The 17,870-nt window shown below is 41.7% G+C and overlaps 1 protein-coding gene and 1 pseudogene across 2 annotated transcripts in view; both read right to left on the bottom strand.

The window, feature by feature from the left end:
- XPO5 (exportin 5) overlaps positions 1-17,870 on the bottom strand; it is a 48,193-nt gene that overhangs the window by 9,198 nt on the left and 21,125 nt on the right. For both annotated transcript variants that reach the window (XM_029944109.1, XM_029944108.1), the window contains 8 exons: positions 17,601-17,719; positions 14,470-14,625; positions 13,034-13,075; positions 12,619-12,708; positions 11,689-11,888; positions 10,807-10,906; positions 9,795-9,976; positions 1,011-1,111 (listed from right to left, as the gene is read on the bottom strand). In XM_029944109.1, the coding sequence (XP_029799969.1) occupies positions 1,011-1,111; positions 9,795-9,976; positions 10,807-10,906; positions 11,689-11,888; positions 12,619-12,708; positions 13,034-13,075; positions 14,470-14,625; positions 17,601-17,719 (990 nt within the window). The remainder of the gene's footprint in view (positions 1-1,010; positions 1,112-9,794; positions 9,977-10,806; positions 10,907-11,688; positions 11,889-12,618; positions 12,709-13,033; positions 13,076-14,469; positions 14,626-17,600; positions 17,720-17,870) is intronic.
- Positions 16,349-16,439, bottom strand: LOC115297310 (annotated as a pseudogene).

Here is a 17,870-nt window from a genome sequence, read left to right on the forward strand (position 1 = left end):
AAAATGGTGAAGTGACAGTAACTTTTTATTTAATTTTTTTTTAGTGTTTATTATTTTTGACAGAGAAAGAGAACAAGCAGGGGCACAGAGAGAGGAGACACAGAATCGGAAGCAGGCTCCAGGCTCTGAGCTGTCAGCACAGAGCCTGACATGGGGCTCGAACTCACAGACATTGAGATCATGACCTGAGCCAAAGTCGGAGGCTTAACCAACTGAGCCACCCAGGTGCCCCTCTAACTCTAAGTTCTAACCACTGCCTCGCTCTCTGTTCCAGCTATAAGAGTCACACTTCTCTAGGCCCTAGGCATACCAAGCTCTTTCCTACATACCTCAGGATCTTATATCTGCCATTCTGCTTGCCCACAACTTTCAACATCTTCCCTTGCCCCCGGCCTGATGAGCTCCTTCCTACTCCTCCTTCAAGTCTCCACTAGGAGGTAGTCTTCAGACTCCTCTCCAACACTGAGTGAGGGCTCCCAATAAACACACGGCCAGTTTCCTTCATAGCACATGTTACACGACTGCACAGTTATTTGCTAATGGGAAGAATGAGCTAAAGCAACATTTGAATAAAGCTAAGAAATGGGAAACATGGTTTAGAACCTATTCTTTTGAAATTTTTGGTAATATATATATTTTGCTAATTAAAGCAATCTGAACTTCACTGTTTTGATACTTTTTTTCTCCCACATATGAAAGCAGGAAAGTATGCTAGTATCCTTCATGGCAGAAAACCATGGTTTATTTATAACCTGAAGGCTCTGACACACACCACTACACAGGGTTAACACAGCGGGAGAAACTGCCTCTGGAGACTCTGTATGCTCAGATAATGAAGTAAACGCCCTTGTTCCTAGAGACCCTGTAGGAACTCCACACAAAAACAGACGGTCAGGAAGTGGTAGGGGAGAAGGAGGTGATGGCACATGGCACACTGAAGCGCCTGAGAAGTCCACTAGAGATAAGGTAATCTTCAAGAAAAGGAAAAAAAACCAGGTGAGACGTCTTACCCAAAATAGCAGATTTTTCCGCTTCAAGCATATCCAGAGCCTTTGTGAAAGGCTCTGCCATCTTGGCTAGCATTTCTGGTGCATATAAAGTATTGTGAGTCCTGCAAGAAACAAGGATACCATGTGAACTTTCTCTAGTCTGCTGTAGGATGGAAGGGGTTTCACCCTGTAATTCAGGCGAAATAGTTCCACATAGACAGGGTCTCCTTGTCAACACTACTCCCTGCAGCGAAAAGAAAATACAGTATGAACATTTAAATGTTTCCCTGGAAACAGGAATAGAGTATTTGGTTGTATAGTATTCAACAGCTAGAAGCAATCAAGACGAGAAGCAAATCCTCAGACGGCTGGAAGGTATCAGTGTAAAGCCAGAAAGGGAAATCCTTATAATCCTGAGACAACTGCCTAAACATTCCCAGTCTGCAGACTGCTGGTGAGAGAGAGAAAATGTCAGAGGCACTGTATTTTCACAGACAGAAACACAGAGAAGATTAAGAAAATGTCCCCACTTTTCAGATGTTTGGATTTCACTCAGCATGGACCCCAGAATGCTCTGACAGTTGTTTCTGTCTCCTGGAAGAACAGTCACAGTTCCCAACATAAGACCGAAATGACTTACCTGAGCCGTCACTGGCTGTGCAGGACTGGGGAGCAATGACCATGGACCTGAGCTACCTGTGGTCCATAGCTGTCAGCCCCTCTTGCCCACAAGTAATGGCAATGAACCATCTAAAGCCAGAGAACATACATATTTTCTTCTAAAAGTTAATTATAAAACATTTCAAACATAGAAAAAATTACATAAGACACATCAGCAGGATGAAATATTTAAGATGCACACTGACCAGATCATTTTAGACCAGGCTTAATTTAAAAACAGAAACAAAAACGCCAAAAACCTCAACTGTTTCGCATGCTCTTCTTACAGAGCTAGCCAGGTGTCCCTCAACACTGTACATCTAAGCGTGTACACTCAGTACAATCACTGGAATGCCACTTAATTAATCCCAGTATATCTCCCCATCTCCCTACCGAGGGCTAAGAAGTTCGTCTGCGTTTCCAGCAAGAAGCTTTTCTGCAGAGGTCTCCTTATGTCCATGTGTGAGTTTCTCTATGGAGGACATAAACAGGTAGAACCCCTGGATGTCGGTGCTTTGCAACTCCTGGAATGCAGATATCTTCTCCCGGTCTGTGGCCTGACTTGCTTACACTGATATTTCCAATAGGCTTTATGCCCCTCATTTTTTTCTATTTTGGCAAAATACATTTAACATGAAATTTATCATTTTTAAAAAGACTTTTATTTTTAAGTAATCTCTACACTTAATGTTGGGCTCGAACTTAGAACCCTGAGATCAAGAGTTGCATGCTCTACCAATGGAGCCAGTCAGGCACCCCAAAATGTATCATTTTCAAGGGTACAGTTCAGCGGTACTATATACACTCATACTATTGTGCAACTATCACCGCTCCTCACTCCCCCTAACTATTTTTGGCTTATAAAACTGAAACTCTATACCTATTAAACAATATCTCCCCATTCCTCCCTCCCCCAGCTCCTGGCAACCATTATACTGTCTTTATGATTTTGACTACTAAGCATCTTGTGTAAGCAGAACCATATAGGATGTGTCCTTTTGTGACTGGCTTATTTCACATAGCACAATGTCCCCAAGGTTCATTCATGTTGTAGCATATTGAAGAATTTCCTTCCCTTTAAAGGCTGAATGACTCTATTGCACCTAATATATCACATTCATCCACTGATGGACACTTGCATTGCTTCCACAGGTTTTTAAAAAGATTTTATTTTTATGTAATTTCTACACCCAACATGGGGCTTGAACTCACAACCCTGAGATCAAGAGTTAGATGCTCCACTGACTGAGCCAGCCGGCACCCTGCTTCCACATTTTAGCTAGTGTGAATAAAGCTGCTCTGAATTTGGGTGTATAAATACCTCTTTGAGACCATGCTTTCAATTCTTTTGAGAACTCAGAACTGGAATTGCTGGATCGTGTTGTTTTTTTTTAGCAACTGTTCAACTGTTTCCCACAGCAGCTGTACCATTTTATACTCCCACATATGCTGCACTCCCACGATTCATATTAGTTTGCTTTGAGCATCTAGAAGACAGCTGTTTTATTTTTAATAAAAAAAATATTTGTAATGTTTGCTTATTTTTGAGTGAGAGACAGAACATGAGGAGGGAAGAGGCACAGAAAGAGGGAGACGTAGAATCTGAAGCAGGCTCCAGGCTCTGAGCTGTCAGCACAGAGCCCGACATGGGGCTCGAACCCACAAACCGTGAGATCATGGCCTGAGCCGAAGTTAGACACTAAACCGACTGAGCTACCCAGGCGCCTCAAGACAGCTGTTTTAAAGTCTTTGTCTAGATCTTCCATTAGATCTTTTTCAGAAACCGAGTCTGTTTATTTTCTTCTATGAAGGGGTCATACTTTCCTATTTCTTTGCATGCCTTCTGATTTTTGGCTGAACACTGGACATCTGAGTTAATGATGTAGAAATTCTGAAAATTATATTCTCCTTCCCCATGCCATTTTCTTGATTGTTGTAGGCTGTCTCTGTGCCAAGAGCTAATGAGGTACAAACTTAATGTTTTCTCAGGTCTTTTCTGGGCATGGATGACCACTTAAAAAATTTCCTCATTATATGCAATTGTTTTGGAATACTCTAATCTTTAAAGTGTGGCTCACAAAAGGGAAAGGCAAAAAAATGAAGGAGGAAGGAATGGCCCTTTAAATCTCCTCCATGTTACTTCAGCAGGAAGGGAAGAAGCTTGTAGCGATGGCAGAAGGTATGGCCACCACTGCCTACACCTGTGTCTGCACAACTGTGCTCAGACATCGCAATCAGTGATCCGAGCATGTATCTCCAGTATTTAGGGAATGGATCCACTTTGCTCACCCTGGCTTTGCAAGCTGTGTACAAGCGGCTCCAAAAACACCAGCTGCCTGTCAAGGGGCTGGGGGCTGGGTAGTGGCCACTGTGCTAGGAGCTGATATTCACTGAAATTACTCACAATTTACTGTTCAAGTCTTCCCTTGGAAGCTGCAAGCTTTCAAGATTCCAGAGTTCCAAAACCAGACAGATTCTGCTAATACAACTGTTCTCTAGATATGGTGACAGATTCCTCGTGCTTCCTACTCTGCCATCTTGCTGGGCTTAAGTTTTTTCTTGTTTATTTTGAGGGGTGGAGGGAGGGAAAGGTAGAGAGAGGTAGAGAGAGAGAGAGAAAACAAGTGGGGGAGGAGCAGAAAGAGAGGGAGACCGAGAATTCCAACCAGGCTCTGTGTTGCCAGTACAGTCAGAGTCCGACGCAGGGCTTAAACTCATGAAACCGTGAAATCGTGACCTGAGCTGAAACCAAGAGTTGGAGGCTAAACCGACTGAGCCACCCAGGCACCCCTTCCTGGGCTTTAGTTTTAACACAAACATACTGACCTTTACTGTGGTTTGTTTTTCTTGTGTCTTGTTTAAGAAATCATTCACAGGGCAGGCAAATCTTTGATGAGCACATTAAATAGCCTTCAGGAGCATTCAGAAAGGAGCAGTTAACTCTCACGGAGAGAATGAAGGGTCAGGTAACATTGGAGTTGAAGCCTGATGGTTTAATAGGCATTTGAAGCAAAGAGGAGGAAAGATGAGGGGGAACAGCATGAGCAAAGGTGAGCAAGAAGATGGCACACTTAGAAACAAGGTGGGGGCTGATATGCATATACTGCACACTAGTCTCACAGCCCTCCTCCTGTACCAAGGCAGGGGTTGAGGAAACTGCATCCTAAGCTGTGGCCCTGTGGTCATTCTTTAACTTATCTGAGCTTTCTGAGAGCCTGGCCTATAGTCACTAAGCCATGGGCATGGATACACTAATAGCCAAATGAATTGCTGCCAAATGCAGTAGTGCCCCAAGGCTGTGCTCATTTCCTGGAGGAAGAGTAACACAGACTACATTTTTTCTTTATAAAGATTTTAAAGTAATCTCTAGACCCAACGTGGTACTTGAACTCACAACCTCGAGATCAGGAATCACATGCTCCACTGACTGAGTCAGCCAGGTGCCCTGAAAATTTATCATTTTAAAGCACATGCAATTCAGTGGTATTTACAACATTCCAATGTTGTGCAACCATGAGCTCAACTTTTAATATGTGAAACTTCAGAGAGGTTTCACAGCAGGGAACTATAGGGGCCAAGGTCAGGTCACATCCTCCCCCCATAACCATTAAGCAGGAACAGTTAAGGGGTGCCTGGTGGCTCAGTTTGTTAAGCATTTTACTCTTGATCTTGGCTTGGGTCATGATCTCATGGTGTGTGAGACAGAGCCCTGCATCAGGCTCATGCTGTCAGCATGGAACCTGCTTGGGATTCTCTCTCCCTGTCCCTCCCCTGCACACGTGCACTCCCGTGAGCGCTCGCGCGCGCGCGCTTTCTCTCTCTCTTTCTTTCTCTCTCCCACACACACACACACACACACACACACACACAAAGTAGGAATAGTTAAGTGGTAGCAATTAATTTCCATTTCTCCCTTCCCTCACCTTCTGGAAACCACCAATTTACTGTCTCTATAGATTTATCTATTCTAGATATTTCACACAAATGGAATTACACAGTATGCGGCCTTCTGAGTCTGGCTTCTTTCACTTAGCATAATGTTTTCAAGGTTCGTCTACATGATAGAATGTTAACAGCACTTCATTCCTTCTTATGACCACACAGTATCCCACTGTACATATGTGCCAGGTTCAGGTTTTGTTCATCCTTCAACCACCGAGGGACATCTGAGTTGTTTCCACCAAATGGCCACAGTGATACAGTGCTGGGAGAACATTTGTCAGCAAGTACTCTTTGCGTCCTTGTTGGCCATTCTTTTGGATATATATGTATGAGTGGAAATGCTACGTCATGTGGTAATTCTATATTTAACTTTCTGAAAAATTACCAAAGTATTTTCCACAGTAGTTGAACCATTTTACGTTCCCACAGGCAATTTACAAGGCTTTCTCCTTATCCTTGTCAACACACAGAATTTTGTTTTTTAAAATATTATTAGTTTTTGGGGGCGCCTGGGTGGCTCAGTTAGTTAAGCCTCCAACTTTGGCTCAGGGTCATGATCTCATGGTTTGTGGGTTTGAGCCCTGAGATGGGCTTTGTGCTGACAGCTCAGAGCCTGGAGCCTGCTTCAGACTGGGTCCCCTTCTCTCTCTGCTCCTCCCACACTCACACTTGCTCTCAAAAATAAACATGAAAAACGTATTTTTTAATTAAAAAAGAATTATTACTTTGTATTACAACCAGCGCTCTGAATGCGAAGTGGTATCTCATAGTTTTGATTTGCATTTTCCTAATGTCTCATGATGATGAGCATATTTTCATGGCCTTTTTGGCTGTTGTATATTTTCTTTAGAGAAATGTCTAAGTATTTTGCCCATTTTGTAAAATGTTTTAATGTTTATTTTTATTTGAGCATGAGGGGGGAAGGGACAGAGAGAAAGGGTGACACAAAACCCAGAGCAGGCTCTAGGCTCCAAGCCATCAGCACGGATACCGACACGGGGCTTGAACTCCCGAACCATGAAATCATGACCTGAGCCGAAGTTGAACACTTAACCGACTGAGCCACCAGGCGCCCCTTTTATGCCCGTTTTTTGATTGGGTCATCTTTCTATAGGTCTCATGGCAGCACCAAATTATTTTGAGAACTAACTTTATAGTAAGTTGAGATTGAGAAGTTCGAAACGAGAAGTTTGAGGTCCCCTTTCTTCTTTCTCAAGACTGTTTTAGTTTTCTGGGGCCCCTTGCAATTCCATTATTAATCTGAAGATCCCACTTTCCTATTTCTGCAAAAAAGGCCACTGGAATTTTAACAAGGACTGCACTGAACCTGTAGTGTGCTTTGGGTAGTTTTCTATCTTAACAAAATGAAATCTTCCGATTGATGATTATGGGATGCCTTTCCATTTATTTAGATCGTCTTTAATCTCAGGAATGTTTTGTACTGCTCAGTGTGTCTCCATCTGACCCACTAGGAACAACACTGTCCAACGGAAATATAATGTAAGCCACATAAGCCAATTAAAGTTTTCTAGCCAGCCAAACTTAAAAAAGCAAAAACAGGTTATGTTAATTATATTTTATTTAGCCCAATGCACTGAAAACAAAAACCAAAAAACAAACCCCACGATTTCGACATCAATATAAAAAACTAACAAGGTATTTTACATTCCTTTTTTGTACTAAGTTTTCAAAATCTGATGTGTATTTTACACTCAAACCTTACCTCAATTCAGATTAGCCACATTTCAAGTGCTCAACAGCCAGTCACATGTGGCTCGTGTTATATGACTATTCGACAGGGAGTTAAAACTCACAGCTCCAACACACAACTGGAGGGAATGTAAAATAGTACATCCCTTTAGACAACTATTTGTTTCTGTCTATAAAACTGAAAACATGCATAGTTATAAGCCAAGAACTCTACTCCTACATGTCGGATTCCATTCCAACCCAAGAGAAATTATGTGTACACCAAACACACCTATTAGATAGAGTATGAACTGCGCACTGCGGCACTATTTATCATAATAAACTGCTGGAAACTACTGAAAAGTCAATGCTAAATGACTGACAGCCTAATGACAGACTACCATACCAGCAACAAGAACGAACAAACCACAACTACATGCAATAACCTGGATGACTCGCACAAACATATTACTGAGCAAGAGAAGCGAGACACGAAGGCATGCATGCTTCTGACTCTAATAAAGCTCAGAAAACCAGGTTAAACGTTGAAATGTCAGAATAGTGGTTAACCTGGAGGGGTGGCGTAATGACTGAAAAGACGGGTTTGCTCATGTTGTTGGTTGATCTGGATGCTGATTACACAATGTGTCTGCTTTGTGAAAATTCGTCTCCCTGCACTCATAATTCCTATCCTTGGATCTATTTGTGCCCTTACATATTATACTTCAAGATAAAATTTACTAAACAAACAAGACAAAACTCTAATAGCTCCAGATGTACATGACTCAAACAATGGAACTGCTCCATAACTATGGTGAACATTTTTCAAAATCTCTTTTGATTGACTTTGGGATTTTCCAAAAACACTGAACTCTGGAAACCTACTGGTAACCCTACTCTTGCAGTCTCGTCCAAACCAACCACCACCTTTCCAGGTCTGGGTCTTACCACATGGCCTCCACCCACAAGCATAGAAAAAGCCCAGTTGATGAGTCTGTTGCTACCTGACCTCATCACTTTCAGTTTTCTCCAAGCTACAGAAGAACCTTTTGGTTTTAAAAACACCAATATGGAAAAAAAAAAACTTCCCTTGACTAAATGTTTTGCTATACTCTCAGTACGCACGCCATACTTCTTTATTGAAATAGTTTATTGTAGGGTGCCTGTGTGGCGCAGTTGGTTAAGAAATATTTTATTGTATATATATATAATGTACATATTATATACTTCTTTACTGGATACTGCCTATTTCCACAGACATATCCCCACTGACCACTCCTTCAGATACTCCAGCTCTTCAATGTGGTAAACATGAACTTTAGACCTTTGATTCTTAAGCTGATGATCTAGGGAGTATGCTTCTAGTGCAGTGTCCTAGAGACGTAAGTAATTTGGCTTGCCCAGTTGAGATGCTGCTCTTCCACCCTGAGTAAGAGGCCAAAAAGCACTGGAACTGAGCTCTAGGCTACATGTAACTAAGAAATACTATAAAATATAAAAAAGGAATCAAACTTTGCCTTGGCCAGTAAGAAGTGAATTCTAGTCATAACGTACTTTTCACTATAGAAGTCGCTGATTCATCAAACACACGTCAGGTAACCAACAAGCCTAGGCCTGGCCTACTTCCACTTTATACTAGCTCCTGTGATTTATAAGTGACTCTGAACCTTTAGTGTATGCACAAACCACCTGGGGACCTTGTAAAAAAGCAGATTCAGATTTAATATCATTGGGGTGGGCCCCCAAATTTGCATTTCAAACATGTTTTCACATGACTGCTGATGCTGCTGGTCTGAGAAGGAACATGCACCATGCTTTCCCTTGGCATGTTCAGCCATTGCATGTTTGGTCCATTTGAGAGTCCTTATTCATAAATTCAAATGAGCTCATTTAAATACCACCCAGAAGCACCACTAGAGAAAGCAACTGGCCTGCTTCCAACAATTTGTTTAGTGGCAAAGATCTGAACAAATAAAATCTAAAGTAAAAAGTAGGGAAAAAGTATAAAGAAGTTGGGGTGCCTGGGTGGCTCAGTTGGATACGCATCAGACTTCGGCTCAGGTCATGATCTTAGTGTTCCTGAGTCTGGGCCCTGCATCTGGTTGTATGCCGAGAGCTCAGAGCCTGGAGCCTTTTTCAGAATCTGTGCCCCCCCCCCCCCCAGCACCCCCTTCCCTTCTCTACTCACATTTTCTATCTTTCTGTCAAAATTAACAATAAAATATATAACAAAAAAAGTATGTATAAAGAAGTAGAATAACACAGAGGAAAAGCTCAAAATGAGAAAAGCCATTTGGGGATTAGCCTCCACATATTCACTTGGAGAGCAAGACTTATGCAAGTGAGAACTAGTATTATTTTTAAAAAGAGTCTCCAATCTAAAAGGAAACAAGACCTAATCCCCCATTTACTACCACCATGATTTGAAGAAATATAAGCAGATGATTTACTCTTTTGAGATTCTTAAAGTCAAAAAAACAAACAAACAGAAAAACTATTATTTTTCCAACTTACCTTATAAGGGCAAGCAAATTGTCAAGAAGTTTCAGAATCTGTTCTGTGCAGGGGTTACGGAAGATTGGATTTCCACTGGGTGTATAACCCACCACGAATCCCCCAGCTTTGGCCTCTTCTAGGTCGGTGGGCCAGCAAGTTCGTTTCACAACACCCAGAATGCTATATACACAAAAGCTCATCTATAGAAAAACATAAAACAAAAGATAAACATAAAGAGCAAGAAAAATCACAAGTGGTATTACATGTATGCAACGTTATGATAAATGTGATACAGATGCCGGAGAGAAAGAAAGGACCTCCACTTACTTAAATAAGTCCCTGTCCCTTCTTTCAAGGTCAATCTAAGAGGGATCCTTTCATTGTCATCTTCCGGACTGGTGGCAGCCTTGAGAAGTTTCCTTTACATGAGGCTATCCTTCCACAGGCTGCACCAACCCTTTTGTAGGATCCCAAATGGAAGGTGACCGGGACATGCTTCACAACCAAATGTTCAGACCACCAACATTTTGTCTTGTTTTGGCTGACCTTGCACCCACCCTCACAGCTTTTGCTCCAATCTCACTAGTGGCACCCTCAACCAACCTACCCACTTGCCACGTGAAGTAAGACTTTTGCCACACTGGAACCAGGAACAGTTTATTTGAAGAGCCCAGGTTTGCAAGTCAGCCCATCATTTAGGACTCTACCTGAGGCTGGAAGGACTCACCCTGCCCACCAAATTCTGACCTAATTCCTCATCACACCTTCACTCTTCAGAGCTACTTAGAGATCCTTAAAGTGAAAATAATGAGTTCAAAGAAAAGACCATCTGCTTTGCTGTGGGAACTAACCCAAGAATTCAAGACTAAAGAAGAAAAGAAAGGAGAAGCTTAGGGAAGTGCAGACTCCTAGATTTCTCATGCTCATTTAGAAAACCATAAATCTTTAAGAAACTCAACAAATGACAACACCCTACTCCCACCTGCGGCCAATGCTGCTCCCTACTCCCCACTCCCAGACGTTTACTCACTCGTGCACGGTTCAAGCCACAGGGATCCTCCAGGCTTGGGTCACAGCTCTTGTGATCAGCTCCCACATAGGCAATAAATGCATCAACATCGGACAGCACCCTGAAGGTTGCAGTGGCAAAGACAGATTAAACCATGATTTTATGCAGTCAGTTTCTTCAACAAAAGCTAATAAGCTATGATTATTTAGCTCCAAAGAGCAGTCGTTATAAAGCAAAAGGAACCTAATCATTTGAAGGATTAAATTTTTCCCACCACTCCTTTTTTTCTTAATGTCTTCAAACATGTTTTTAAATGTCTATTTACTTTGAGAGAAAGCGCGCACATGCCTGAGTTGGGGAGAGACAGACAGAGAGCGGGAGAGAATCCCAAGCAGGCTCCATGCTGTCAGCACAGAGCCTGCTGCAGGGCTGGATCTCACAAACCGTGGGAATCCTGAGCCGAAATCAAGAGTTGGACGCTTACCTGACTGAACCACCCGGGCGCCTCACTTCTAAATGTCATTAGCAAAAAGGATGCGAGCTTGAGAACGCTCCATGGGCACCCAACAGTGTCTATGCGACGCCTACTTTGTATGGCCTCTACTGGCTGTTTTCCTTTCTCCACACGGGCTCATGCTGCAGCGCAGACACCACAGCAGTCCTGATTCTCTGGCCTCCTGACCATACTGCCCACTTTGACTCATTTCTTCTCTCTCCCTACACCTCTGGACTGAAGGTGACATTTTCAGCAATGAGCACTAAAGACTGCTTGTGGAGAACTTCTGCTATCACTGATGGGGTCAGCACACCTTGATGTCCTTACACTCCCACCTGGGGACGAGCTCTTAGAACAGAATGGGTGTTCCAGGGCAGTGAGGGCCGGGGGCAGAGGATCTCCTCTACCTGTGCATGTCTTCAGAAAGCCAGAGGCTGGCCACTGGTGCCATCAGCTCCTCCAGGAACACCTTCTGACGCTCGTAGTTCTTGAACTGGTTGCTGATGAGAACCAGGGCTTCCATGAGGGCACACTTCTCCATTTGTGTCAAGAGTAACTCATTGGAGAGGAGTTGCTTCACATGGTTATAAAGCATGTCAAAATTGGGCTGCAGATTACAAAGAAAAATACCCAAAGGTGATCAAGGTCTGATTCTGAAGGAGAGGTGGGTCACTCAAGGAAGGCGGAAAGAGGATCAAGGTATTCCTAGGAAGGTCAGGCCTGTAAGGCTGTCACTCAGTAAACTACTTCCAGTGTTCTTCTTCCGCCTGAACAAGCAAGACAATTTAGGCAGAAGTTGGTTCTTGTCTTGAGTATTTGGGAAATTGTACTTTCCCATAGTACAACTGTGAAAACAATGTTTTTTCAATATCAACTTTTATAGTATATTTACAAAGATCAGTTTGTTTATAGACGACAGGGAGACACATACACACCAGTATTGAGAAGAAATTTCTGGTTAGATTGTAATCTGGAATAGTGCAAACTCTCCTCTAGCAACCCTCAAAAAAAGTCTGGGGTTTGCATCTGGCTTCTCTCAAGATGAGGCACACCATTTAGCAGTAGTAAAGAATACCACACAGTATGGTAAAAATATGTACACTGACAGGGAAAACTTGATCATCTATTTGGAAAAGAACCACTCATTTTCAGGGAATATATTTGCATTTTTAACTCCCATTACCAAGTAGGAGAGGTAGAAGCCCATCAACTCAAGGAAAGCTACATACGATTCCTAGTTTTCTCTTTATGTGAGGTATGATTAGGGTTGGATTCATGGAGCAGCGAACTAGACTCAACAGGGCTCAGTGGCTACCGGTCAGAGCCCAGGCGCTTACCAGTACAAGCTGGGGGTAGTCACGACACGTCTTGATGATGGAGGAACAAGCATGTCTCCTCACATTCCTCACTGCCCGTGTTCTGGGGGCCTGGAAAGACATATTCAACAAACTTGGAGACACGTTTAGTACAATTTACAGATGTTGCACAGAATCATGTAAACTATCTCCTTAGAGGCAAATTCAGAATTTTCACAATGTGGGAGTTTAACGGAGGGACATTTGTAGTCACCGTGAATCCACATGTTCACTAATTTTGCCTTAGAGTATCTCTACTATAAACACCACATCTTAGAACCATGTCCTGCCATTACCAACCCCTTCTACTCATAAAAAGAATCCAGGATTATGGGTCAGGCATTCACACTTTAGTTCTCCAGAAGTTAGGATTTGTTGGTTAAATTAATGGTCTTACCTTACTCTCTTCAACAGTTTCAAACGTGACAGATGAAAATAGCTAAGGGTAAGAAAAGAGAGTCACTTATCAGTACCAAATGCATAAAGTATTTTAAAATAATACTCAGAATAAAGTTTCCAACAAAATCCCAAAAGTGTAACAAAAGGGTTTTTCAATCAGTGTTAAGAAATGTCAGACTTTGATTTTCTCAGGTGACTCTACCAGAGGCTTGAGTCTCACAACTTTACTATCAAACATTTCACAGAGGTCAAGGTCCCAGAATCCCCAGATAATCCAAGCCAATAGCCACCACTCAGCTACGGTGATGCCCTCTGATTCCACTGTGTAGCTTCTTGTTGACTCTTTAACCTAATACAGCAGGACTACTGCCCTAGTCACTGGGATGGAGTTACACTCGAACAAGGGTCTAATCAAGAAACCCCACAGACATTCCCAAATTCACAGAGTGTTTCTGTGGCAACAAATGAGTCCAACTTCTTGAAGTTCTGAACTTTGTAACACATGTTCTCATTTCTCTTTTTCTTCTTTGGGGGCTTCTCATTCTTTGCCTTCCTACCCCTATGAGGATCCCCTGGGCTTCCCGCTGGAGCCACATGTCCATCTCTACATACATATCACCCTCTTTCCTACAGCTTCATCTCTACTCCAGGCACTTCTATGCCACCTTAAAATTATAATTTTCTAGATTGGGCACCTGGGTGGTTCAGTTGGTTGAGCGTCTGACTTCGGTTCAGGTCATGATCCCACAGTTCGTGGGTTCGAGCCCTGCACTGGGCCCTGTGCTGACAGCTAGCTCAGAGCCTGGAGCCTGCTTTGGATTCTGTATCTCCCTCTCTCGGGCCCTCCCCCACTCACACTGTCTCTCTCTGTCTCTCAAAAATAAATAAAAAACATAAAAAAATTTTTTTAAAATAATTTTCTAGAGTCTAGACCTTTAACCTCAAATAGTCAGTATTTTGTGAGGCTTTCCTCCTAGATGTTGTTCACACGCTTCAAATGTAGTATTCCCAAATGGAACTCACGCCTCTTCCTTACTTACCAAAGCCAGTATTCTAACTCCGGCAATGCTCCACGACTCACCCCAGGAAACCCCACAACGATCCACACTGACCATCCCTCTCACAAATGCCCTCTGACAGCACACTCTGATACCTTTCTTTCGGTATTCTTTTCCACTTTTCAGTACATCTGGCTACTAACTGCAATGCCACAGGGGCACAACAACCGTTTATGGGATTTTATTTCCAAACATGGCACCCGAAGGGTCAGTAAGCCTTTTCCACTAACACGGTACCTGATTCACAGTAAGTACTGAATATTTGATAAATAAATGACTGTTTATTAGCTTGTCTCAAAGACTCTCAAAAATAGTTACAAAAAAATAATCAGCTCAACAATGCCAAAACCAAGTTTACAATGGAGATGAAATTTACCTTGGAGAAGACCTGGGGCAGGAACTCTGGTCTGTAGGTGACAAATGGAAAGAGTGCAGAGACATTAGTGAGGACACAAGACAGGATGAGAGGATCCTTGGTGTCAAAGTTCAGGACCATCTGCAACAGCTCTATTCCATCATTAACAGGAACCGCCTGTAATACAAACGTGAAAAGGAGGGTGGCATGGCTAATAAGCACTTATGGTAAATTTCCTTTAGGCTTTGGTTTATAAATATATAATACAGTTTGCCACAGACAGTTTTATATACTGCTTTTTAACCTGAAAATTCTTAGCATTACCCCATGTTATTAAAACTTTTCCTAGATGATGTTACTGTGTGCTGTTTTAAAGATGGAGCTTTCCCTACTACTAGACATAGAGAATGTTGCTAGTTCTTTATTACTATAAACAGTGCTAAATACATTTCTGCAAAAAAAATTCTGGCTACATTTTCAATTATTTCATTTGAAGAAGAGACTTTGGGGGATGCCTGGAATTAGTGAATCAAAAAGTTTATGAGCACTTCTAAATTAATGTGTTTCTTCTTTACAAACTGGATCAATTGACTCTTTACCCGCCCATATGCCCTTAACATGTTCTCAGCAGCAGTTTGGGTTTATTTCTTAAAACCTTTGCAGTAAGTAAAAAAAAAAAAAAAAAGGAATTTATATAAATTTGCATTTCTTCAGTTGTGAAATATTCCAGCCTTTTTAAAAGGTGTAAGCAGGGGTGTCTGGGTGGCTCAGTCAGTTAAGTGTCCAGCTTGGGCTCAGGTCATGATCTCACGGTTTGTGGGTTTGAGTCCCACATTGGGCTCTGTGCTGACAGCTCAGAGACTGGAGCCTGCTTCAGATTCTGTGTCTCCCCTTCTCTCTCTGCACCTCCCCTACTCATACTGTTTCTGTCTCAATAATAAAAAAAAAATTTTTTAAAAGGGTGTAGGAGTTTAGTAACTCTCCATATGACCATTTTGAGCAGTACAACGTTACTGACAGAGTGGTGGTTCTGTGTGCATACTCTAGAGGTAGCCACTATCCTGAATTTGTTGTTCATAGTTTCAAGGATTCCTTCATTTCTGTATATTTTTGCCACAAATACACACATGCTTCCCTACACAGAACTGTAGGCTTACTTTTGTAGCTCTCTGTTGGCAGTCAACATTACGTTTATGAGAATCTTTTTTTTTTTTAAGTTTATTTAGAGAGAGAGACAGAGAGGGAGACGTAGAGGGAGGAAGCAAGCATGCATGCAAGCTGGGAAGGGGCAGAGAGAGAGAGGAAGAGAGAATCCCAAGCAGGCTCTGCACTAGCATGGAGCCTGACACAGGACTCAATCCATGAACCCTGAGATCAAGACCGAAGCTGAAATCAAGAGTCAGATGCCAAACTGACTGAGCCACCCAGGCACGAGAATCATCCTTATTCATAGTATACCCTAGTTCTTTTCTACTGCTCTGTAAACATATTATCTTCTATTCTGTATAGTCTATTGGGGGATAATAAGTTTTTTCTAGTTCAACACACAAGGATTCTATTCAGTATTGGTGGCTTGATGCACATGCAGGTTTCTTCAGAGTACAGACTTAGGAGTAAAGTTGTTAGGCATCTTTACTAGGTAATGCCAAATTATTCCCCAAAGTTGTGATATCAACTGTACTCCAAAAGTCATGTTTAAGAGACATAAGCTTTTATAGCAAGGATATTAATCCTGTCCATATTTATTCCAAATAATGCTCCAAATTTGCCTTTCAAAGTTTGCAAGTTAAAAAAAGGTTTTAGAGTCAGAAATTTGTCACTAACAAGCCTTAATTAATACTACTTAGTACCTATGACTCTCCTCAGGAAAAAATTTTGTTCTATTGTTTTTCTCCCCACCAAATGTTTAGACTCTTACTCAGTTTCTTGCACAGGGGCCATGCTGACCTTCTCTGTTCCAGTTTTAGTGTATGTGCTGCCAAAGTGAGCACCTACTGCTCAATTTCTAATTGTTACCTTTGCTTTGTCTCCAGCCCCCTCGTATACACAATCCAACATTGTGTTACCTTTTGACCAGCTAACATTTGGCATTCTGACCCAATACCATCACATTCAACGAGTTCGCATACAACCCAGCCTACAACCTACTAGGCACCCTTCCGCAACACTTCCAGTCTTTTCATACAGTTTAAAGACAAGGACCTGACAAACCCTGACCACTTCATTCTCCTGCTTTCTAACAGGATCACACTCACACATTTGGCTCCCTCAAGCTGTCTACCTTAAAAATGCCAGGAAAGGAAACCCCAGGGCCATTTCCTTTGATTCAGTAAAGAAAGGGCTTTTTTGATAGTCCTTTCTAAACCTAAAAAAGGGCGCATTTAGTAAAAATGCAGGATCTAAGTACAATTTCCCACCTAAATTTTGGAACAAACTCTGAATGCCATTATTGCAAAGCAAAATGAATCGCTATAAAAGCAGATGCAGTTAATGACTCTAAAACCTAATCTGTTAATATGCCATTTGTGAGAAAAAGCACTATATCTCACTTATCTTCAAAGGATTTAGATTTTTTCCTACAACTAATCTGGAATATATTAAGACATAATCACTCTAAAATGGGCGATCCAATGATTTTAACACAATAAACCTAGTTAATCTGGTATGCACTATTTATTATCCACTTAATTATAGCTGCATCTAAGGTAGTTAAGACAAAGGTGATAGGTCACATGAAAGACACAAAAACAAGATTAATTTATTCACATTATTCAGGAAAGAGGACACTGATAAGCTAATGTGAATATTCTGGTCTATCTGCCATAAACTGAAAAGGATGCTTAAGGCAAACATTTGTGAAGATTTTCCGCTTCCAGATTACTGTCCTCCCTGCAACACCTGGTGTTCACTGTACTAACAGGGTTTGTCTTCTTATCCTCTTAAAATGACTACTAATGACTTAGAGTCAGAGACTTGAGTGTGGGTCCCAGCTCTGTTTACTAGCTCTTTGAACTTGAGTATGTTATTTAACCTCTCTGATTCTCCATTCTATAGGATTCTATAGGATGCCCATCCACAAATTTTCCAATCCTTCTGTCAATGTTAAAGAGATCAAAATCATTATGCCATCAGCACAGGAAACCGTTACTTACATCTTTATCTAGTGTTCGAAACATCTGGTTGACCACACTTTCCAAAAAAAAGGTCATGGCTTCCCACTGCACAAATGAGGATGAGAAGATGGAGCAGAGGCTGCCTTCACCAGTTACAGCTGTAAGAGAACAGGGTTTTATTTTTTTTTTTAATGTTTTTTCAAATTTTGTTAGTTTTTTTTTTTTTTTTTTACTTTTTAAAGTTTCATATTTTTTAACATATGCAATTATTTTCCATCATTTACAATACAGTAGTTACAATAACACTCC

The sequence above is a fragment of the Suricata suricatta genome, chromosome 7, assembly GCF_006229205.1.
Source record: "Suricata suricatta isolate VVHF042 chromosome 7, meerkat_22Aug2017_6uvM2_HiC, whole genome shotgun sequence".
Taxonomy (NCBI): Eukaryota; Metazoa; Chordata; class Mammalia; order Carnivora; family Herpestidae; genus Suricata; species Suricata suricatta.